We start from the raw sequence: 23,959 nt of genomic DNA on the forward strand, positions 1-23,959 counted from the left end.
GATTTAGGACATCATTTATTAATACATACGTGTTGGTAAACGTAGTGCCTTTGTTATCACTTGCCTCTGAACATGTTGTACACCTTTAACCCTTTCGCTACGAACCCATAGGCCATCGGACACGGAGTTTCGATGATTTCAAATCTCCCGCAAAAATTGAAAACTCGCGTTTTACGGACTTGTAGCGCCATCTAGCCTAAGCCTGGGCAACTCACTTTTCATTTTCACCTTTCTTGGTTTACATTTCGCCCGCTGAGCCGCGCCCTCGTGTGCAGTTTGAATGGAATCCAGTTTTGTTTTACGTGAGAATGGCCGTCACTGCCCGTCGCCCGCTGCGACAGCCGATTGCTGTTGCAAGCACTTCGGCCGCTTCTACCGACGATTTTTTTTATCCGAGTAGTGCAGACGACTCGCGTGACAATTTTGAAGTTTCAGAGTCGAGTTCCGACGATGACACTTCAGACCAGACGCCTCAGACTTCCACAAGTACTACCAAGTAAGTATCGTTTTTGAGTTCGCACTGCTTATGAAGGAAAAACGCACTTGATATTTGACGATAATGGTATCCTTTCCTTGCTTAGGGTCTCAACAACGTACGGCAAGGATGTTTTGCCAAATCCAGCACGCCGTATGAAGTTTTCACCCGTAAGACAGCCTGGTGCCCATCTTGCAGCAGCGCTACGGAGTGACGTGCGTCGCTCCTCAAGGGCGCTTGATTTTTTTCTTTTGTTTTTCACAACGGAAGTGCTCCAGTCGTTATGTGACAACACTAACAAGTACGCCTGGATGCATATTTTGGACCGGCAAACCTACGCTCGCCGGGACGGCTCCTGGGAAGAGGTAATGCCACTGGAGATGCTGAGGTTTATCGGACTTATCATCTACATGGGGGTTGTTGATGTACCACGGCTCCACATGTACTGGCGGACGACGGGGATATTTTCAAGCCTTCTCCCACCAAATATTATGAGACGGGACCGATTCTTTGCACTTTTAGCTTTCCTGAGCGTAGGAGACCCGGAAGATCTTGCGGCTAGAGCATCTGATGGGAAAACTTGGAGGGTGTCATGGCTCCTGCGACACATAAATCTGCAGTCACAAAATTTGTTTCAACCACAGCGCAACCTTGCCGTGGATGAACGCATGGTAAAATCAAAAGCGAGGTCAGGAATCAGGCAGTACATTCGGGACAAAGTGACGAAATTTGGATATAAGGTGTGGGTGCTGGCGGATTCGAATACCGGCTATACAATAAATTTTTTTGTGTACACTGGAAAACGCGAGGTACCTGGACCCCATGGATTAGCATTTGACGTTATGACTCAGCTATGCACAGAGTATCTTCATCAGGGATATAAAATTTTTATGAATAACTTTTATACGTCGGCAAAATTATTCGAACACCTCCTTGAGCACAAGACGCTTGCCTGTGGGACCACTCGCAAAGATTGTCGGGGCTTCCCAAAAGAATTGAAGGATGCTACGTGGGAAAGAAGGGCGCAGCGTGGGGACGTTCGCTGGATTCGGGAAGGCAACATCCTTTTCATGGAATGGAAGGATCGACGTTCTGTGTGTCTGATGAGCACGATGCACACAGCAAATAAACATGTTGCTGCTAAAAGGAGAGAGAAAAGGGGGGGCCAGTGGGTTGTGAATACCATAAAGAAGCCCCTCCTTGTTCATGGGTATAACACCGGAATGCTCGGCGTGGACAAGTCTGACCAAATAATTGCCACGTACAACGTACTCAGAAAGTGTGTACGTTGGTGGAAAACATTGTTTTTTCATGCTGTGGACATTGCGTGCCTAAATAGTTTTATTTTATTTCAGGAGCACCAAAAAGAGAATCCAAATGTCGAAGAACTATTCAGAAACAGGAACTTTGACCAATTGGCGTTCAGAGAAGAATTGATTCACCAGATATTTCAATACGATGAAGTTTCTCATGAACACGCCCCTTTCTCACCCCCCTTCTTCCCTCTAAATCCTGTTCGGCACCAGCCGAAAAGAATGGGAAAGAGAAGCAACTGCAAGCTTTGCTACGAAAAAACGAAAACACAAAACAGAACGAACGTATTCTGCTCGACCTGAAATATTTATCTTTGCTTCCTGCCTTCACGAAACTGTTTTGCCGAGTGGCACAGTCGTCGGGGCCAGTAGGTTGATGGGCCGAAAAAAATTGTTGATATGCTGCAGTGAATTTGTGTTTATCTAGAATGATAGCTAAGAGAACTAGTAATAATTTGTCTATTTCAGATTTCTCAAAATATTTTTTTGCTCTCTACATTCACTAACTTGTGAAGTGCTTGTATAACTTTTTGTATGTTTCTTGTTATTTAACAATTAAATTTACCAATTTTATAAGTTTCATACCAAAGTGTTTTATATGTATAAAAGGCCAAATCAATAAGCTACCATTTCATATATTACAATGCTACATGTTCCTTTTTTGTCAAGAGTAATAAAATTTTTTGTGAAAGCACGAAATAAGTGCCGTTTTTCCGCCATAGCGAAAGAGTTAAAAGGACCCTAAAACAGTTTTTGAACGTTTTGTGAGCGTTGTAGTGACCCCGCTACTCACCGTAGCAGAAGATCACCGCGGGTTCAGGCTTAGTGAGCCACAGGGCCGTGTCTCCGTCACCTACTCACGTGTAGCGCTCCGCTTAGCGTGCGCTCACCTAACAAAGCGTTTAGCGCGGCGCGGCAAAACAGACAGTGTTCAATTAACAGCAATACACAAATACTTTATTGCCTTTGGCGGCACCCCCCAAGCAACAGTACAACATTTGCTCCCGAGATGCGGGGAGCAAAGCACGTTCACGATAAAGGGAAGATTGCGAGCAGGTCGCAGCTGGCAATGGTGAGCTTTGACACACTGGTCAAAGGTCCCTCGCGGCTATGCTGCACACTTTCACGATGACCACTGGGCCTGGTCGTGATAGTTAGGGCAAAACTCGTACGCGTAGGCCTACGGAAAGTGCGGCTTGGTGTGGTACGACCACTTCAAGCACTAGGCATCGCTGTTTGGCTTAGCGTACGGTATTGAAGCTAACACTCAGGTAAACACGCTCGCCGAGGATGCCTAGGCACCCAGGCAGGCAACAGCTCGGCGATTCCCGAAGGGGACGCGTACAAAGGAAAACCATGTGCTTACTGGGCGCTGGTCAACGGAGAAGAGACCCTTTTCAGCGCGCACGTGACTCTGCCTCGTCGATTCTTACAACCTCCAAGAACACGCGCCCCGCCCGCGCATGGTGCCATCTATCGCCACGCGCCGTTACCAGAACATGAGAAAGGAAAAGGAGAGTGGCCGTACGGCAAAACGCCCGCGAAATGGTCATGGGCATTCCCCAGAGCGTTTAGGCTAGCGCAGATCCTCACAGTGTTTAGGCTAGGGCATCATCAAACTATTATCACCACAAATTCGGTGACACACTGTGTGCCAAGGCTGCTGTGGACATTTATATTGTACCCTTCTTATCACTTTTGCCTTGCCTCGTCAACTCATGAGACATGCTGGCATCACTGGCGATCACAGAGCTCTCATGAGTGCACTCGACGATTTGAGCTTTGCCCAGTGATGACCTTCAAGATTGCATGCTGGCAGATTTGTGCAGTCTCAGAGGCCATGTCACAGTGCACCTGGCAGCATGCATGCTGTATGGCAACAGAGACGAAGAACGCGGTGTGGTTGTCTGCTTCGACTTCTGCCACCATCTTACCAGCCAATCTTACTTGTGCGCATTCCACACCCGATGAGATCGGCAGCCTGGGTGACATTACGCTTCCAGTGGGCTTCGTACGGTGAATCGGCGGTCGAAAACGTGTTTGACTGAGTCGCAGTGATTTGCAGCAATTCACAGCTTTAAAGCGCTGTAATAAACTACACAGTTTGCGCAGAGAAGTTAAGTCAGTCTGTAAATGACCCTTAGGACTTGGTCTAGCAACCCCATGTGTTTGAACAAAATCATGAAAACTATTTCAGGGTCGCTTCAACTTTTGCTTAAAAGTAAGGGGGTGCAAATAAGCAATATTAAAATATATTCAGGGATGACAAGTTGTCACGAATGACATATTTTGCTTATACAGTGTATTACTATAATGTAAGCTGCCGGAGTCGCAAATATCGGCACTACAGTCAAAGCTCAATATATCGAACACGGATATATCGAATTATTGCCTATATCGAACGGTTCCTATATCACGCGGGAAATCGCATGCATTATAGATTTTTTATTTCGAACAAAGTGATGGATATATGAACTATATATATATATATGTGACGCTATGAAGAATGGGCGACGTGGCCTGGCTCATACGCCATGTTTATTCCATTCTGCACTTCTTCCTTCTCTACTTCTCCTAACCATCACTTCATACGTCACACAATTCCCCCTCCCCCCGAAAGAAAGCATGGATTACGAACAATAAAAAGTAAACAAGGAGAGGCTAAAAAGTCACAAATGTCAAAGTTCACAACTGGTTCTATACTCCAGGGGAGTTCCGTAAACTTTAAAGGACTTCAGGGGAGAGTGCAGCAGTCCGGTTAACGCAGGAGTTCGGGTGGGCGCGGCTGGTGGTTGCGTTCCGGATAACACAAAAACGCTTTGGACATGGAAACAGATGGAAGTACAGCCGGTATTCTTGCAAAGAACGAACGAGGTTGGAACGCTTTGCAGGATTGAATGTTTCGTAGGCGTCGCATTTTTTGTCGTGGGTCATACAAACGTCGTGCATGCAATTTGCGCGCCCGTTGATCGTGGCTTATTAGGCGCTGCTTGTGTTCCTGCAGAGCACAAGCGGTTGTTTTGTGGCTTTTTGGGAGTTTTCTGTGGTGATGACGCAGATGTTCAGACCGAAGGCGTAATCTTGAATGCTGTTGCAGAAACGTTCCTTGGCTTTTCTTTCTGCGAAGATAGCTCAGATGCGAAATCAGTCTTTTCTTTAGTGTATGTTGATCACGACAATCTTCAGGCTGCAAGTATTCTTGCGATGCAGTTTTAGTTGTTCGTAGCCGATGTTGGCGTGGGCGTTTTAGCTGTTGGGGTTCCTCTTGTTGCTTTTGTTGGCATTGCTGATGTTGCACTGTCTGACGAGGTGAACTTCCTTTGGAACCACGAGCCCGCTTTTCTTTGTAGGTTGACGTGACCAGCAAATAGTTGATACTTGTTAGGGTGTCGCGATTTGAGTCCAGCAATGAAGATAGTGCGCCAGAATTGGCAGAAAAATCTCCTGAGGCTGTTGCAACGCCATTCTTGATGGGCGTTCCTGGCACAGGGCAGAGCTTCGGAGTTGATCCTTCCGAGCCTCCTGTGTTGGTTGGGCTCCCGGATTGCTGTGAACTCGACGGTGACGCTGCGAGAGGCTTGGTTGGGTCAGATTTTACTTGGGGCTGTTTCTCTGTGTCCGACTCTGTGGAGGTGAGCTGTTCTGACGTATGAATGCTGACGGTTGGCCCTAGACTTGGCTCAGTATATTCGGAGTTCCGAAGCTCTATCCCGACCGTAGTGGGCGTGTGAGACGCGAAGTGGGCGTTGTGAGCGACGAAAGAGCGAAGTGATGTAAAACCAGGATTTTCACTCTTCGAGTAGTCATGACGTTGTTCGGTATTTTCTTCATGCGTCAGCTGGTCGACCATGAGCAAGGCGTCCTTATGAGGCAAGTGGTGAGCTTTAGGAGCACTTGAAGAACCGCGTGATGAAAACCCAGGTGGTGGACCACGTATTCGAGACGAAAAATGAAGTGCATGAGGTGGGTAAGCAACGTCTCGTGTCGTGTGCTGGAGCGACGACTTTGAAAATACCGGCTTTCGTGAAGGGAAACCTGGTGGAAAGCTACGTTCCTTGAGAAATAAGCGTGGACTGTGACGGTCGCGTGTGGTTGTATGCAGATGGCCGGTAATGAGGAAGTCCTTGTCGTAGTCGTTAAAACGGGCAATCATCTCTTCTCTGATCTTTTGCCATGATTCGTCGTTTTCGAATATGTGTATCAGGTAGAACTTAAATGCCTCACCGGTGACGTAGTCGCTGAAGTTCGTAACCATCTCCCGTTCCGACCAAGATGCAGCGGTAGCGTGGAGTTCGAACAGGTTGAACCAGTCCTGTACGGGTCCGTCGTCCGCTGATCCGGTGTACTTGGGGATGTCGAGGTCAGCCGATGATTCTGTCATGGTGCTGGTTGTTGTCCTCCTAGGCGATGATTCGGTAGTCCATGTATGGTCAGGGCGTCTTCTGGGGAACTGCGTCGATGATGAGTGACTGATGAAGGGGCAGGCAGGTCTCCATCCTGTCGACTTGTGTGACGCTATGAAGAATGGGCGACGTGGCCTGGCTCATACACCATGTTTCTTCCATTCTGCACTTCTTCCTTCTCTACTTCTCCTAACCATCACTTCATACGTCACATATATATATATATATATATATATATATATATATATATATATATATATATATATATATATGACGGATATATGAATGGATATAACGAACTCAGCCACCCCAAACCGCCCACGCTCCATTGACAGGCAGGGAGCTTTCCCGCAACTCTCGAAAGTAGCGGTAGAGCGGCGGGCGTTTACGAATGCTGCACACATCGATGGCGCCGAGAGCGCCATTTTAACGTAGCAGCGTTTGCGCGCTGCACCCTTGCAGTCGTTGCAGTCTCTATGTTGTCAACGGCACACTGCGCACTTGTTGCAAGCTCCTCCCCCGTAGCATCGGCAGGCATCAGTCGTTGTGCTCGCAGTGTTCGTGTGTTTGGAGTTAGGCCTGTCGCGCGCTGTGGTGTGTGTAGTGATGGCTGCAAACGCGAAGAAACGGAAGACCCTGACTTTTGCTGCAAAACTGGAAGCAATACAGCGCGTCGAGGCGTGGATGACGAGGGATATTTTCCTCAAGTGGCTGAAGGCGTGTGATTCGGACCTGGCGCGTCAAGGACGGAAGGTATGCCTTATTGTAGATAATTGCACGGCACACCACACCGACTCCCAGCTGAGCAACATCGAAGTGGTATTCCTGCCGCCTAACACTACTTCGAAGCTCCAACCGTTGGACCAGGGTATTATCCGCACATTTAAGTGTAACTACAAGCGTCGGCTGATCGACATTCTGCTCGTAAAACTCCGGATGGGCCAAGATCTGAAGATCGATCTCTTGGGAGCCATCCACAAGTCTGGAAATACACATTGCCCTGACAACTTTTGTCCAATTTCTCTCACTAGTATACCTTGTAAAATCATGGAGCACGTCATACACTCTCATCTCGTCTCTTTCTTAGAATCGAATTCTTTTTTCACTATAGCCCAGCACGGATTCCGTAAGTCATTTTCATGCGAAACCCAACTCATATGTTTCACGCATGAACTTCATTGCATCCTCGATCACGGATCTCAGGCAGACTGTATATATTTGGATTTTTCGAAAGCCTTTGACAAAGTCTCGCATGAACTTCTATTTCTTAAACTACGTAATCTTAACATTGACCCTAATGTACTTGCATGGTTGATCTGTTTTCTTTCAAACCGTTCACAATTCGTAACAGCAAACAACTTTGACTCACATCCTTTACCTGTCCGTTCTGGTGTATCTCAGGGGTTCGTTCTCGGGCCCCTTCTGTTTCTAATTCGTATAAATGACTTACCAACTAATATTTCTTTTTCAATTAATCTTTTTGCAGATAATTGTGTTATTTATTGCGAAATTAACGACAATAACGACGTCTCTTGCCTTCAATCCGACATTAAGAAGGTTATGGACTGGTGCAACACTTGGAATATGAAACTAAACATTAATAAGTGTAAGCACATGCACATTTCTCGAAATTCTAGCCCAGCTTCCACTTACCACATTATCAATGTCCTTCTTGAAACTGTACTCTCTTATAAGTACCTAGGTGTTCACATTTCTTCTAACCTGTCTTGGAAAACTCATACTCATTATATCATAAATAACGCCGACCGCATGCTTGGGTATATTCGCAGGAACTTCTCTCATTCATCCAGTTCAATAGAACTATTACTTTATAAAACACTGGTTTGCTCAAAACTTCTTTCATTCATCCAGTTCAATAGAACTATTACTTTATAAAACACTGGTTCGCTCAAAATTAGAGTATTCTGCATCTGTCTGGAGCCCTGGCATTGAATCACTCATTTCCGATTTAGAAGCTGTGCAGAACCCTGCCTGCCGTTTTATACTCTCCAATTATCACCGAACAAGCAGCGTAACCGCCATGAAATTAAGTTTGTTCCTTCCTCCTCTTTCTCGTTGCAGGTCAGTAGCTTCATTATGTCTTTTTCACAAAATTTATTACAACAGCTATCTGAAACAGAAATTATTAACAAGGCCATCATGCATATCAGCTTGAATTGATCACCGCAATAAAGTTGGAGTTCCATCATGTCACACCAAATGTTTTCATGACTCATTCATACCCAGAACTTGTGTCAGTTGGAATGAACTTCCCCATGATATTGCTTATATAACTGATAAAAATATGTCTCGTAAAACTATTAATCTTCTCTAAATGTTTGTGTGTATATATATATATAAATATATATATATATGTTTGTATATATGTAGTACTTATATGTGTAGATATAAGGTTATTATTGTTAGTATACATTTTTCCTTATCAAATTGTTGTCATTTATGCCTACTTTATTTCACTTACTTATCTGCTGTGAGTTTTTTTCTTGCTGTTTTACATTGCTTCCGTTATGTATATTTCCACTCCCCTCTGTAATGCCCTCGGGCCCTGAGGGTACAATAAATAAATAAATAAATAAACAAATGCTCAAAGCATCGTCGTAAAACGTCAAGCAGTCGACGATAGCCAACTGCTTTCGGCATGCGGGCTTTGGTCGCACTGATGAGGAATCAGTGGAAGAATCCGAGGAAGCTGGGTTGGCATGTGCAGATGAAGAAAGCGAGCTCGCCGAAATGTGGAGCAAGCTGGAGAGCTTTGTAGGTGCCGAGCCGCAAAGCATGTGCATTGAAGACTTCGTTGGAGGTGATGACATCACTGGTACAACGGCAGAGCTCACAGATGTGGAGATTGACGCCGAAGCTACTGCTGAGCAGCCAAATGAAGACTCTGCCGAGGTGGATCCTGCAAGTGCTGATGGTGCCGCGCTCCCGACATCAGCTGAGGTCGTAGCTGTCTTGGCCCTTGTGCGCCACCACTGCGGCGCGATTGAAGGCACCGGCCTATCACTTATGGATCGCCCGGACTATATTGAGGACGCAGTCGCCAAACACGCCATGGCCCACAAAAAGCCGGCTACTCTTTTTCAATATTTTAAACCAACACAATAAATACTATGTTTGAATCTTCAAGTGAGTATTCACTGCACTACGCTTGAACAGTTCATTGGTTGTTTTCAGCAAGCTGTTGACGCATTTTTTTCGTGATATTTTTATACCGAATGCTGGATATATCGAACTATTTCGCGATCGCCACGCCGTTCGATATATCGAGGTTCGATTGTATATTCTGCAATGACTACTACCAAAACAACATTTTCAAAGCTTTATGTGTGCACAGCATGGTGAACATGTAGCTGAGTGATTTTTATGATTGAGGCATGCGCCTTTGGTGTAAATTTGCATTTGCTTAAATTCACAAATGTTGAAAGCTTACACCAACGGACTTGTGATACAGCAAGCTGGTGTGAGATCTTTCTAGGATATTTTCCTTTTTTTTGCAAGTATTTCTAGGTATGTCTGTGTTTTGCAAGTCTTTTCTATTTATGCGTTGCATTATGTTTCACACCATGTCCAAACTATGAGGTGACAATACAACTGCTCTAGAATGATGCAGTAGCATTCCAATGTGGTCACTGCCTAATCCACTTGCCCATTTACCTAAAATGCATGCATTAGCATCTCGGTGATACGAATACAAAGGGAGCATGCAAAATATTCGTATTATTCCAATTGCGTATGAACCAAAAACAAGTTGGAGCTGATCATAAAGATTAACAAAAACTTTATTGGGGTCAACTACTTCTCGCTCAAAAGATAAAAAATATCCATTATGGTTTTTTTAACTTTCCTGCTTTCACCGCCTTTCAATAAAGTGTTGCGATTTCTTCACTTGTGCTGCTAGCGAAGGTGTGTTCACACTTGGAATCAAAGGGAGCAAAAGCCCCAAAACGTATTGCAAGTTCACTCCCTTCGCCATTCAAAGGGCCAGTCAACAGGCTCCAACTTTTTTTACACCTCCCAAACAAGCTCAATAATTCGTAGAGTAGACCGCAGCGGAGGGGTTTTTTAAAATATTACAGAGCTGTGCGCCGCACAAAGCCTCCATTTCCCGCGCTCTTTTTCTACGCCTGACTGATGCTCCTTGCATGCGCAGTGACGACAACTTGGTTATTGGCGACATGACGCAGCATGCAGCTCATCGAATGGTCTAAACCAGGTTTTAGCAAACAGTTGTGAAATCGACAGTTCCTGTTTCCACCCACAGCTACGACAAAGCTATTCAATCATATGAGTTGCGAAACTTTCCATCGGCTCTATGCTTCGAAATCTGGGCACTTTACTGATCCACTTTTTGTGAGTGAGCAGGTTGTTGCGCTACATGTTATTGAGCACACCCACAACTAAGTGCATTATTTGTGTTTTGTGTTGCTGCTCCCAGATGGCACGACCGTCTGCTCCCAAAAAATCGAACTCCAGAAAAATCGGGCCAACTTCATGTCCGGGTTTCGGAACGCAGCCTTGCATCGTCAGCTGCAAATTGAGCGACTGGGCTGCGGAAAAATATCGGCACTTGGTAAATAGTAATCAACCAGGCATTGCAACATGCGGAAGTGCGTTGTGACTGATCGAGTTCGCTGATGACGTCAATCGCTGACGTCTTGTCACATTGCTGAAGTGGGCGGAGTCACGACTACGGGCCAAGCCTTCCCCTCCTGAAGGAGAATGGTGGTGAGGCCGTGCGAAAATTTGAAAACAGCTGAATGTGATTTTCTAGCCCCTCTAACTTCCGTAATATAGCAAGTATTCACAAAATTCTTGCGGCAGCATGTTCACAAAGTAAAGGTGCACATATTTCTTTTTGCAACAATTTTCGGACCTTGGGGTTGTTTACTGGCTCTTAAAGCGGCTGGAAAAACGTGCTGCAAGGTCAACAGCAAAAAATAAGTTCTGGAGAATGCACCCTGGAGAAGTCAAGTGAAAATGCCGGAGCGGACACTAAACCAAGTCTGGGCCCGTCAAAAATGTTCATTCGTTCTGCCCCTCGTATACATGCCACCGCCGCTGTCTTCATTGCATGAGAATTCATTTCTGAGCATTAAAATCGGTACCGAGTTCTAGTTATGCATTCAAAGCACTGAAAAGAAACAATTCACACCTTCACAAATGTTGCTTCAGGAGATATGCCAGATAAAACGACATGAGCCAATTTAGCCGGCAGTTCAAAACAAGACACGGTAGGGCATGCTGACTCGCTGCTGTTGCACCTTTTTCTACTTCTAGTGTTCTCAGCGATCCTTATCCTAACCAGGCTTTTGATGAACACGTCCTTTTCAAAGGTTTGTCGTACTGCGTAGGTAGTTCACGATTACGCCGACGCATTTGCCACCATGTTGAATGTATGGCTTGTTGTTTACATCACGTGGTTTAAATGTTAGTGCTACCGGAGCAGCCAAAGTCGTAAAAGAAAGGCGATCCCCTTTCACGTGGTGGCAAAATTGGTCTCAGACCAATTTTTTGCCCTTGTCCTTGCGGCAAAGTTTTCTGGCCGCTTTTCCATCGGCGAAGTGAGGGAAGTTCCGATCAGTTTTGCCGCATTCGAGCCCAAATGTGAACGGGCATTTCTCCCACAGGCAAGCCGTGTTGCACCGCACGCGCACGGCGATCAATCGCGCATTCGTATCATTCGTGGTAGCTGAGAAAACTGCTTATACAGTCGAACCACGATATATCGAACGGCGCGGCGATCGCGAAATAGTTCAATATATCCAGAATTCTATATAAAAAAATCACGAAAAAATTGCGTCAACAGCTTGCTGAAAACAACCGATGAATCGTTCAAGCGTGGTGCAGTCAATACTCACTTGAAGATTCAAGCATAGTATTTATTGTTTTGGTCTAAAATATTGAAAAAGAGTAGCCTGCTTTTTGTTGGCCATGGCGTGTTTGACGACTGCGTCCTCAATATAGTCCAGGCGATCCATAAGTGATAGGTCGGTGCCTTCAATCGGGCCGCAGTGGCGGCACACAAGGGTCAAGGCAGCTACGACCTGTTGCGAAGCGCGCCTCCGACGACGTTACGAAGGGCGCCACGAATCTCACCGCTGCAACCACTGTTTCGAAAGACGGCGACGCCAACACGGTTTCAAAAGCGCCACTGCTTCGAACTCCGCCGGGAAGGTCACCAGCCGTTTGGTAGCGTAGGTTTCTCAGCTCGCGAGTGCTTCTGCGCAGAGCTGATAGACGAGTGGTTGAGATGACGCTGAGTTAAACATGGTTTATGTACAGCATATATACAGAGGCGTTACAAATTCGGCACTGGGGCCGACAGAGACTTGAAGAGCCGAGCTCTCCTCTCTAACACATAGGTCTACTGCTCGCGACGCGCCGCAGGGCTTCTTTTATATGCACCGGCTGGATTCTTTGAGGAACCAAATGTCCAACCAGAAGCACCGCTGGTCGTGAGGTCAGAATCCTCCAATGGGGTCGCCACTGGGCCGCGTCATTCTTATCGAATCTGGAGCCGTTGCACTGCACGTGGCTGCACCCAAGGACGAGTGACGTCGCCAGGCATTGCGTCAGACCCGCCAGACAGGAAGGCGCCGGTTGCTTTGCTCGATGGGCTCGCTGGCTGAGGTGACTCACTGTGCTTGCGCGGCAGACAGGCACCGCCGCGTGTTGACGCCGTTGAGTTGTTCGCGTCAGGCGGGCTCGCGGGTTGGCCTTGACACAGATTTCCTTTTTCCGAGGAGTGGACGTTCGCTGCGTACTCGCAGGCATAACAGCACCCCCGCCGCCAGACAATGCGCCGGAAAGACGAGCTGCTTCCACGTGGCTCGGATGTCAGGCGCGCCCGTTCGCCAGGTCTCTCCAGGTTCGCCCCCAGGGCCATGGGGAGAATGCAGCTCCAGACTCCGTTCCTGGAACACATCCCATTCTTGAGGACGGATCCCAGCTACACTGGCTTGTCGCCACAACTTGTCGACCAGCTTCGCTCGTCTCTTCTGACGATCTTTGGTTTCAGCACTTGTCGATGGTTCTGCAACTTGTCAAGAACGGTTCGACAACAGACAACACACGACACAAACAAGTGCCCTCGGTCACCCGACAGAACACCAGACAAAGTATAGTACAACATATACCTAGCTTGTGTCTATCGGAATTTCGTTACCTCTACATCAAGAGGCACATGTGGGACACAAGACTCTTAAAATGCGAACTCAATCTTTCTACACGTACAACAACGTAACGAAATAGAATTGAACATAAAGTTGGCTTTTTGAGCTCACTCTGGACGAGAGCGCTCAGCTAAGGTCGTGATGAGGCCAAAACTTTGCCCCCAATCGCCAGCGAGGAATGGAAAAGTGGAGGAGGTACTAACTAAATGCACGGCTAAATGCGTCTGCATTAGCGTTTAGCTTTCCTTTTTTTTTTTTTTTTGTAGCGAACGTCAAAGTTGAGCTGTTGGAGTATCATGCTCCACCTCAGTAACCGGCCACTTTTAGGCGACAATACCTATGTGGTACTAAGGGCTGCCCGTACTTGCGACGTTGCACATCTGTGTAACTACAATATGGGAGTCCAGATTTCTCATAAAAAGAAACATTCCTTCTCAGGTCCTCCTTCTGGATTTCACTTAACATAGGCTCTAGTTTCAACTGCTGCAAGATTAACTCCGATCCCCTTTCGATTACATCACTAGAACTCAAAATTTCTGCTCCCTCTTTCACTGAAGCAGTCAACAGCAGATTTACGACCGCTTGACCTTGAACGTATGGTTTCATCAAGTTATTGTGGTAAATTTTGTTTGGCCGCCTTTTTAATTTCACTTCATAATTGGTACCAGAAAGCTTCATGGGTGCTTTCCACTTGTCCGCGGATTTCCCCGCTCTCTGACAAGTGTCGCATGAGCGTACAAAGTCTTCGATATCCTTCCGGCATTTCGGCCAATAAAACTCAAGGGAAACTCTAGCCTTGGTCTTTTTTTGTCCCGAGATGCCCTGCCCGTGCGTTTTCATGCGCCAGTTCCAATAGTTGGCGACGATACTTTTGTGGCACCAAGAGCTGCTCATACCTGCGACCTTGCGCATTTGTGTAGCTCCGATACAAAAGCCCTGCTTTCTCAAAAGAAGAAACATTCTTCTTCTTTTTTCCCAAGTTCACGCTTTCCATTAGCACTTTTATCGAGAGGTCCTCACGCTGCTCTCGAACGAGCGTTTCTCGATCAACCCTCGACAGCTCACTCCAACTTTCCGCTACAGGCGAGAGCGTTGCAGCCCTCTCGCTCTGATTCAATGGCGCCATGTCGTCTCCCCCTGCTACGCATACCGCGCCGGTCGCTTCGGGGACGGGCCGCTCGAGTGACTGCTCAAACAACGCACACGGAGAATTTCGTGCTTGAGGTTCCGTCGACTCGCCACCAAGGTCACACAGATCTGCTGCTTTTGAGCTTGTTTCACCACATAGAACAAGATCAAGCTCCTGCGAAAGCTTCCGCGCTTGCGATCGCGTGAGGGCCATGTCCTCGCCTACTACGAAAGGTGGCAGTTGGTCCCGAATTCTCTGACCGCTGACCTGAACTGTCGCAGAAGCTACGCTAGGCGCCTGCGAACACTGTAGGATTGCCAATTCTATTCGCTTCAACTCAAGGCGCTCCTGTCTCTCGGCCTCCTCGCAGCGTTCTCGCCTTTCAGCTTCTTCACGAACTTCTCGCCTTTCAGATTCTTTACGTTCGTGAGCTTCTCGCCTTTCAGCCTCCTCGCGGCGTGCTTTGATATCCACCAAGGCCTCATCGATTTCCTCAGCCGAGACTCCCTCATCCTTCATGATCTCAAGGATCGCTTGCTTTCGTTTCGCACGGCCCAAATTAATGCCGAATTCCTGACAAATTTCGATGAGTTCCTTCACTTTAAGGTTCTCCATCATTCACACTAGCCTCTTGCTGTTTGCCCCTGTTAAGAATTTACTTGCCGTACCCACTATAAGTCTACTAGCAAGACGCGCAAGCAATTTTTAACACTCCCGTGTTTACCCCCTCCGCATTAACTTTGGTTTCAAAGCACTCTGACTTTGCTTGAAACGATCAAAGCTCACTCTATGCTTCACACAGCCCTTCTCTAAACTACTAAAACCTGAGCTAGAGTAGTCTGGTGAACTGAGGGGAAAACATCAGGCACTCACCGCATCGATGTCGCTGATGCCAGCCGATCCCGCAGCTGCCAACCACTGTTGCGAAGCGCGCCTCCGACGACGTTACGAAGGGCGCCACGAATCTCACCGCTGCAACCACTGTTTCGAAAGACGGCGACGCCAACACGGTCCCGAAGGCGCCACTGCTTCGAACTCCACCGGGAAGGTCACCAGTCATTTCGTAGCTTAGGTTTCTCAGCTCGCGACTGCTTCTGCGCAGAGCTGATAGACGAGCGGGCGAGACGACGGTGAGTTAAACAAGGTTTATGTACAGCATATATACAGAGCCGTTACAAATTCGACACTGGGGCCGACAGCATAGAGACCCGAAGAGCCAAGCTCTCCTCTCTAACACATAGGTCTGCTGCTCGCGTCGCGACGCAGGGCTTCTTTTTTATGCACCGGGTGGATTCTTTGAGTAACCATAAGTCCAACCAGAAGCGCCGCTGGTCGTGAGGTCAGACTCCTCCAATGGGGTCGCCGCTGGGCCGCGTCATTCTCATCAAATCTGGAGAGGCTGCATCTAAGGACGAGTGACGTCACCAGGCATTGCGTCCGACCCGCCAGACAGGAAGGCGCCGGTTGCTTTGCTCGACGGGCTCGCTGGCTGAGGTGACTCACTGTGCGTGCGCGACAGAGAGGCACCGCCACGTGTTGACGCTGTTGAGTTGTTTGCGTCAGGCGAGCTCGCGGGCTGGCCTTGACACAGATTTTCTTTTTCCGAGGCATGGACGTTCGCTGCAGACTCGCAGGCATAACAGACCTCAGCTGATGTCGGGAGCGGGGCACCATCAGCGCTTGCGGGATCCACCTCGGCAGAGTCTTCATTTGGCTGCTCAGCAGCAGCTTCGGCGACAATCTCCAGATCCGTGAGCTCTGCCGTTGTACCAGTGATGTCATCACCTCCAACGAAGTCTTCAATGCAGATGCTTTGCGGCCCGGCACCTACAAAGCTCTCCAGCTTGCTCCATGTTTCGGTGAGCTCACTTTCTTCATCTGCGCATGCCAACCCTGCTTCCTCGGATTCTTCCACTGATTCCTCGTCAGTGCGACCAAAACCCGCATGCCGAAAGCAGTTGGCTATCGTCGACTGCTTGACGTTTTCCCACGATGCTTTGAGCATTTGGATGGCTCCCAAGAGATCGATCTTCAGATCTTGGCCCATCCGGAGTTTTACGAGCAGAAATTCGATCAGCTGACGCTTGCAGTTAGACTTAAATGTGCGGATAATACCCTGGTCCAACGGTTGGAGCTTCGAAGTAGTGTTGGGGGCAGGAATACCACTTCGATGTTGCTCAGCTGGGAGTCGGTGTGGTGTGCCGTGCAATTATCTACAATAAGGCATACCTTCCGTCCTTGACGCGCCAGGTCCGAATCCCACGCCTTCAGCCACTTGAAGAAAATATCCCTCGTCATCCACGCCTTCTTGTTCCAGGCATAAGTCACCGGAATATTGGGGCAGTTCCGCATGCACCTCGGGGTTTTAAACTTGCCAATTACAAGTGGCTGCAGTTTCGTGCTTCCATCGATATTGGCAGCCAATAGGACCGTCACACGGGCCTTGCCTTGCTTGCTTCCGTGGCTTTTGTCCCCGCGAGTGTCCAGCGTTTGCCGCGGAAGCATTTGCCAGAATAGGCCCGTCTCGTCAGCATTAAAGACCTGCTTCGGCTCATACTTGGCGAGAACTTTGGGCCACTCGTGATCAAGCCACTTCTGAATTTCTTCGTCATTGGCGTCCTCACTCTCTCCTGACACAGTCTTCCCGACAATGTTGAAGCGAGCCTTGAAACGTTGCAGCCAACCGCTACTAGCACTCAAATCCTCGGCGCCGAGAATGAATGCAAAGTTCTTTGCCTTCTGCTGCAACATCGGTCCTGATACAGGAATATTTCGGGCCCTTGCATCGATGAACCACTTGTGGAGCAACTTCTCAACATCTTCAAAAGCAACTATGCGTACACGCTACGCGCCCGAGTGCTGGCTCTTCTCGGCCTTGGCCTTTATGTCGCTTTTGGTTTTGAGCAGGGTATTCAATGTGCTCCTTGGTATGCGTAACTCATCCGTGACACTCGACTTCTTCTTGCCATTCTCGACGCGCTGTATTGCTTCCAGTTTTGCAGCAAAAGTCAGGGTCTTCCGTTTCTTCGCGTTTGCAGCCATCACTACACACACCACAGCGCGCGACAGGCCTAACTCCGAACACACGAACACTGCGAGCACAACGACCGATGCCTGCCGATGCTACGGGGGAGGAGCTTGCAACAAGTGCGCAGTGTGCCGTTGACATCATAGAGACTGCAACGACTGCAAGCTGCAAGGGTGCAGCGCGCGTACGCTGCTACGTTAAAGTGGCGCTCTCGGCGCCATCGATGTGTGCAGTATTCGTTAACGCCCGCCGCTCTATCGCTAGTTTCGAGAGTTGCAGGAAAGCTCGCCGCCTGTCAATAGAGCGCGGACGGTTTGGGGTCGCTGAGTTCGATATATCTATTATATGTCAAAATTTGTTCGAAATAAAAAATCAATAATGCATGCGATTTCCCGCGTGATATAGGAACCGTTCGATATAGGCAATAATTCGGTATATCCCTGTTCGATATATTGAGGTTTGACTATATAACACCAAATCGTGGTGTATTTTGTATATAGTTTGTATAATGCTGTCCATCTGAAGCAACTTCGAAATTCATATCATCGAGATTCTACTGTATTTCTACCACCGCTATTCTGGGGTGCAAGCAGTGTTCCTACTGTGTATGACTTGCCTGCCTCGCCAAGGAACTTACTGAGGCGCCATTGCTTGTACATCTCCCATCTGGGCGAGCTCCATGCCAGTAAGCGTACCATGCTCCTCACCTTCACCCCCTTTAAGCAAGCCTTTCTCTTGCTACTTGCGATGATGACCAACCCTTTCTCATCCTACTGGGCCTCACTTGCTACACCGTAAGGCCACGTGACCAGCATGCCTTCGAAGTAGCAGACATCGGACCTTCTTGTTTATTCAAACTTTGTCGTGGTACGGCACTGCGCAGAAACTATACATTCAATACGATTTAAAATTCTACATGCCTCAAGTTTTCTGGGCGCTTGGGTAATATTGGAAGCAGTGACCACCACTAACCTCTGCTCAAGTGTTGCACATAAAGGCCCTTGTTTTCATTGAAGATGTCACCCTTTCTGATTGGAACTGCTGCTAAATAAATGTCTTGTTCACTCAGCACCCAACTATAGCTTCAATCATCTGCAGTAACTACCGATGAGACAGTTACAATAGCACTTGTTAGGCCTAGCATGTAGGTTGCAACTTGACATGCTGTCATGGAGAGCTTGTTCAAGATAATAATGAGATTGTGCATAGAAGGGATTTCCTATACTAGTTAAATTGAGAGCAGTATGTATGAAGCAAATTTTCAAGAGCTTGTTTCACAGAAATTGCAGCGTTGGCATCGATGCCAGTGTCAGCGTGGGTGTCGTTGATAGTGAGCGAAAAATCATCATCTTGTCCGTAAATGTAAAATCAAGAAAGGTGCAAATAATGTAAATAAAAGAAATCTCGGGTCCAAGTGAGGATTAAACCCCGGTTGTTTGCGTAGCAAGCAGGCGTACCATAAGCCACGCCTCGGCTTGGCCGTACAGTCGAACTCTGCTACAACAAAACTGGTGAGGCGTAGAAAAATTTCGATGAAGCCCGGATTTTGTTGTATGAAATCGAAAAGCTGACTTCAGCGAGCAAAACAGTGGAACTTTTATTCCCAAAATTCAAAAAGTGTCAGCTGCTTCCAGCTCTGTCATGACGGGATTCTCACCCATGGGTAGCGACGCCATGTCGAAAAATGCACATAAACAATGGCTTTCACAAAAGAAAATAATAGTTGCGCTAACAGGCTGACACCAGCAGCTGCTAGCCATCAAAATCCGACAACGCTGAGATGGAGGCGTGGTATCTTGGAGTGTTGGTTTATGTCTTATTCTATGCTAATATTATCACACACTAGTTGCTGCTGGCTGATTTTATTGATAATGCAGATGAACAGCCTCTCTGACGAGTGACCACACTGGCCAAGCGCGAAAAGAACCAAGAGCATTAGCATTGTATAAGGCATCACACCGCAATTGCACCCAGCAGCAGTGTTTACGAAACTCGAAGAACTAAGTGTCTGAGCTTCAGCTTTGAATTGTCTGCGACTCAGAAGCAGGCTGGTGGCAAAAATAAAGCAGTCTCATTGCCAACACTATCGAGCAATGGCGCATGCAACAGTGGAGGCTTCTGGTGGTGCCAACGCACATTTTAGACTTCATAGATGTATTCTTATGTTTTGAAGATGCATCACAATGGTCAAGATTGTTTGCTGCATGTCAATAAACATCTGAGCCTGGAATTGCAATATCAAATGTCGTTGAAGTGGAATGGCAGAAGAAAAAGTGTTCCTTGTGGCGAGAATATTTGTTTTGATTTCTATAGACTGCTGATGGGGAATTGAGAATTTTTCCTTGCAGCGTCTTTCATTATAGCAAGATTGGACTGTACAGAAAATAACTGCCTCTGGTTGGAAATGCAGTGAAAATAATTTTCGTACTCTACACAAAAATCTGCTGTAGTGAATGATTAAAGGATGGTCACTTCATTTCGTATGCGGTGCAGTGAAGGAAAGAGCCAAACACGTTAAGGTTTGTACATAAAATATACTCTAAATATAAACAATGCAGCAAGATAATGCACTCTCTGCAGGGTTACCCTTTAGGCCAAAAAGCCTTGATAAAAAAAGTCACAGCTTTGCCGCAAAGCCAAAGCAATGAATGCATAGCAACAATTTGAAAAGTCACGCGCAGAATGGAAAGCAGATCGAAACGTGCCTTGCTTTTCTCGCGCACAAATTACGCACGAAACGCACTCACAGGTACGGACGCACGTGAATAAGTGTGTCATTTGTTACTTCGCTGAGTATTAAAAGCGCACGTTTTTCGCGAACGGAGATTGCAGTGATTGCAGTGACCTTTGTGCGCCCAGTAACTACAGCAGAATCGTTCCACATTAAGCCCGAGGCCAGCCAAGGTGTACGATTGTCCCCTCCTAGCCACCGCGAAATAAGGGCGTGATGGAGCGTCGCTCCCCTTCTCTAAACCGGGCAAAGTATGCGTAGGAGATTAGAGCAGGCGCCGCTGCACGATGTGGCGACGTGCACTCGTTGTGCCATTTTTATGGTAATGCCGAAAACACAGCAGCGGTAAGTGGTAGATATAAATAGCTTGCTGTTTGAACGGTGATGAACGTTCTCCGGGGTGGCTCAGTGGGTAACGCCTCACTTTTACGACGTAGAGGTCCCACGTTCGATTCCGCACCCCGGAGTGCTTTTTTCTGGATTTTTTTGTGTCTTGCGTTCTCATATATATCGATACGTGTACATATACAGTGCATGACATCGACACTGGCGGGAAGATCCTGCTGAGAGTGTCTATATAATTGCTATCGCAATAAAATGCAATGTCCTATAGCAATGCGCTCACGTTCACGCAACAGTCTGTAGCACTGTAGGCCCTCGATAGACCTCCTCAGCAGACGATTGCGAAGGGCCGGTGTAGCTTGAAGTGCAATTCAGCTGAAAGGCATGATGAGCAGCCGGGCGAGTGGTGATAGACGTTTCGTCCGGTAGACGCCAGCCAGTCCAGGAGCCGATCAAGTACTGGGAAAGAGCCTGCCGACCGGTACACCAGTGACCACAGGAGCGCGACCCATCTGGATGCGGTCCAGCGGTCCCCATGGGTAGCCCTCGCCAACATGGATGGCCTCTCAAACATCGTCTGCTTCCGTGGCCACTAATGTTCATGCCAGCTCTGGCTGCTGCTGCTTCCTTTTTTTTTTCACCGCTGGCTGGAGCCAGCACCTGCTATATTTTATCAGTGCCAGACAGATGTTCCCGATTGAGCCATTCACCAGCTTCCCTTTTAGCCCTATCCTCCTCTCGCCCATGGCCGAGCCTTCGCGTGTGCTTTGCGGTCATGAAGGAGAGAACCCATCATCAGCACGGAAATCATGTAGAGTACTTTTTTGTTCAGTTGTGTACAGATCTAGGGGGTGGCGTCATGCATTCCTCGTGTTCACTATGTTGGCGGTCACGCTGGTTCTGTGAGAGACATGGTGTTTCGAGATAGCGAGTTCGTCGTGGCGGGATGCAGGCAACCAATAGGGATGCGTCTTTGCGACACTTCTGTATCACGAGGGCTGTGAGGCGGTGGCGGCATTGCTTCAAGTCACAAAGAAGCAGTGCAAAGGAACTAATCTGACAGACGTATGATATCGGAGCGAGAAACACGTCTATCACATCTACGGGGAAAGTGTGTGGATGCTTGTGTGATGCATAGAGCTCTACACGTCATGTGGCATCAGGTCAACACCACTCCCTGAACTAAGGTAGACCAATGGCTCCCATTGAGGAGCACGCATTTGGACTGGCATTGAATGAAATAAAGGAGGAGTTACAAGAGCAAAGGAGGTAAAGGCTTTCTTCGTTTAAGCAATCATTGCCTTGGCAATATAAAGCTAACAGGGGGATTACAAACATCAGTGCCCTTTGCTGCATAAGCACATCATACATGCTGTCAGGGGACAGCTAAATGAAATCTAACAAGGTTTGCATTTTTAATTGACTTGGCTGCCCATGATTGTGATTCTGTCACGAGGCTGTTTAATGGGCAAGCTCTCGTGCAGGTTCGTGTAAAGCAAAAACCACCGATGACATAACCATCATCGGGAAATGAGCTGACGAGACCATTTCCTTTCCACCCACATCCCCAACACTCAATATATTTTAAAAACCTCTAAAAGACAAACAGCAGGCAAAGAACACAGCACGCACAACTAGAAAGAGGTTGGCAGGAAGAACGAATGGTGAAAGACGTAAACAGTGCATGGAAATAAATGTTCAGTGGAAAATAACCCTTCTCACAACGTAGCGAAACGCGGTGCTTGCAGCGGAGGCTCTGCTACCAAGTCATGAACGCACTCACGCTAATGGTGACAGCGGTAATGCGGGGCTTGCAACTTATGCGACCGAGTAACGGGGAAGACGCACTCGTGCAGCAGGGAAAGACTGGCGAATAGGTGGAGATGCTCAGGTGTTGACTGGCACGGCAGGAAGGGTCGGGCTGTCCGACATCAGTGACCTTTCGTCGTTCAGCAGTCGCAGGTCGCACACGAAGCAGGAGACGTTTCTTGGCCAACGCCAGAAGACCAGAACAAACCTGGCCCACGTCAGGCAACGAGAAGAAGCTCTGTGTTCAGGTGGCAGCCCGCTGGGACCTTCATGCAAGAGCTCTGCTGGCCGCCACTCCCGCACCCTGGCCACCTTCTTCACTCGGTCCCGACTCGGCCATGTCTGCCTATAGCTTCGCTGTTCTTCTCCAGTGGCTCTCCTAAATCTCTCTGGAGGGACCTTATTGGACCAAAATGTTCGTGCCCACACGTGCCGCAACCGAGCGTTATCATCATCTTCTTCTGGCTGATGGAGTGGCGCACTTTTTAAATGCGCAAAATCACATCACAAAAGCCCCCCTTTTAAGAATTTTTTTTCCGCTTTGAAAAAACTGCAAATAAGTGCGCGTTTCACCACACACAACACATATCCTGCCAAATGTTCACTACAATATTACAGTCAATCCACTTATTATACCTTGTACGTTCAGACGAAATTTCCTGAAAGTCCAGTACACAGTTCACAGCCAAGCTACAGCGTCCTGCCCAAAACTAAGAAAATACACTCCTTGTGAAATAAAGTTGTAGACCCAGAATATATACAAGCGATGCAAGTCCTTGTCCATGTGGTCTAAATCTAGAGGCAGCGACCGGTTATTTAATCTTGACTCTCAGGTTATAGCATCCCACACTAGACGAACAACATATTTGTTTCTTTCATCCGCTTGCAAAACTAAACCCTTGTAGCGTTTTCGATCAGACTTCTGTCTGTAGTTCTGCCTCAGGGTAATCTGACAGTCCAACAAGCTGATTGCCTTAGTGTGGCTATGCTTGGACAACAACAGTAGTTGTATTCTACAAGTGTTAGCAGTCTGGAATGCTCCACTGCCCTGTTTAGTCGCATTATTGCCTCGTTTAGGGAAAAAGTCTTGGAGAGATCAAAGATTATAATCTTAACGACTTCCTGGTCAGCTGACGCCCGAGAAGGCACCTGAGCTTCCTCATTGCTCAAAGAGCTTTGCAGTAAAACTGGCTTGTTATATTCTTGTTCACTTTTTGTAAGGCCAGCCGCTTCACTGTGAATACAGTCGACCTCTATATTTAGGCCTTCCTGGCATTCTACTTCACCATTGGTCACTGGCTCCACTTGCGACACTGCCATACACACTTGGACAGGTGTTTCTGCCCTTTTGGTCAGCTCACTTGTGTAAATCTCATCGGAACTAAATATGAACTTCTGTATGTTCATAAGATAGTTATCCACATGATCATCAGCCATGCCAACGGCATCTGTTACAACAGCTGGCTGCACGCAGACAGACGCTGCTGCCACCTCCTCTAAGTGTTCTGCTTGGATTGCACACAACTCACATGCTCT

At 47.5% G+C, this 23,959-nt stretch overlaps 2 protein-coding genes and 1 pseudogene across 4 annotated transcripts in view; 2 read left to right on the forward strand and 1 right to left on the reverse strand.

Annotated features, from left to right (window-relative positions):
• The window catches only part of DCTN4-p62 (dynactin subunit 4), a 97,000-nt gene that overhangs the window by 54,413 nt on the left and 18,628 nt on the right, over positions 1–23,959 (forward strand). The window lies entirely within an intron of this gene.
• On the forward strand, positions 8,793–11,474 carry LOC142817183 (uncharacterized; annotated as a pseudogene).
• Positions 12,055–16,560, reverse strand: LOC142818040 (uncharacterized). Its single transcript, XM_075896236.1, has 2 exons — positions 16,159–16,560; positions 12,055–12,256 (listed from the first exon to the last, which is right to left on the reverse strand). The coding sequence occupies exons 1-2, from the start codon at positions 16,558–16,560 to the stop codon at positions 12,092–12,094; spliced, it is 567 nt and encodes a 188-aa protein (XP_075752351.1). The 3' UTR covers positions 12,055–12,091.

This window comes from Rhipicephalus microplus, chromosome 5 (genome assembly GCF_043290135.1).
Source record: "Rhipicephalus microplus isolate Deutch F79 chromosome 5, USDA_Rmic, whole genome shotgun sequence".
NCBI lineage: Eukaryota > Metazoa > Arthropoda > Arachnida > Ixodida > Ixodidae > Rhipicephalus > Rhipicephalus microplus.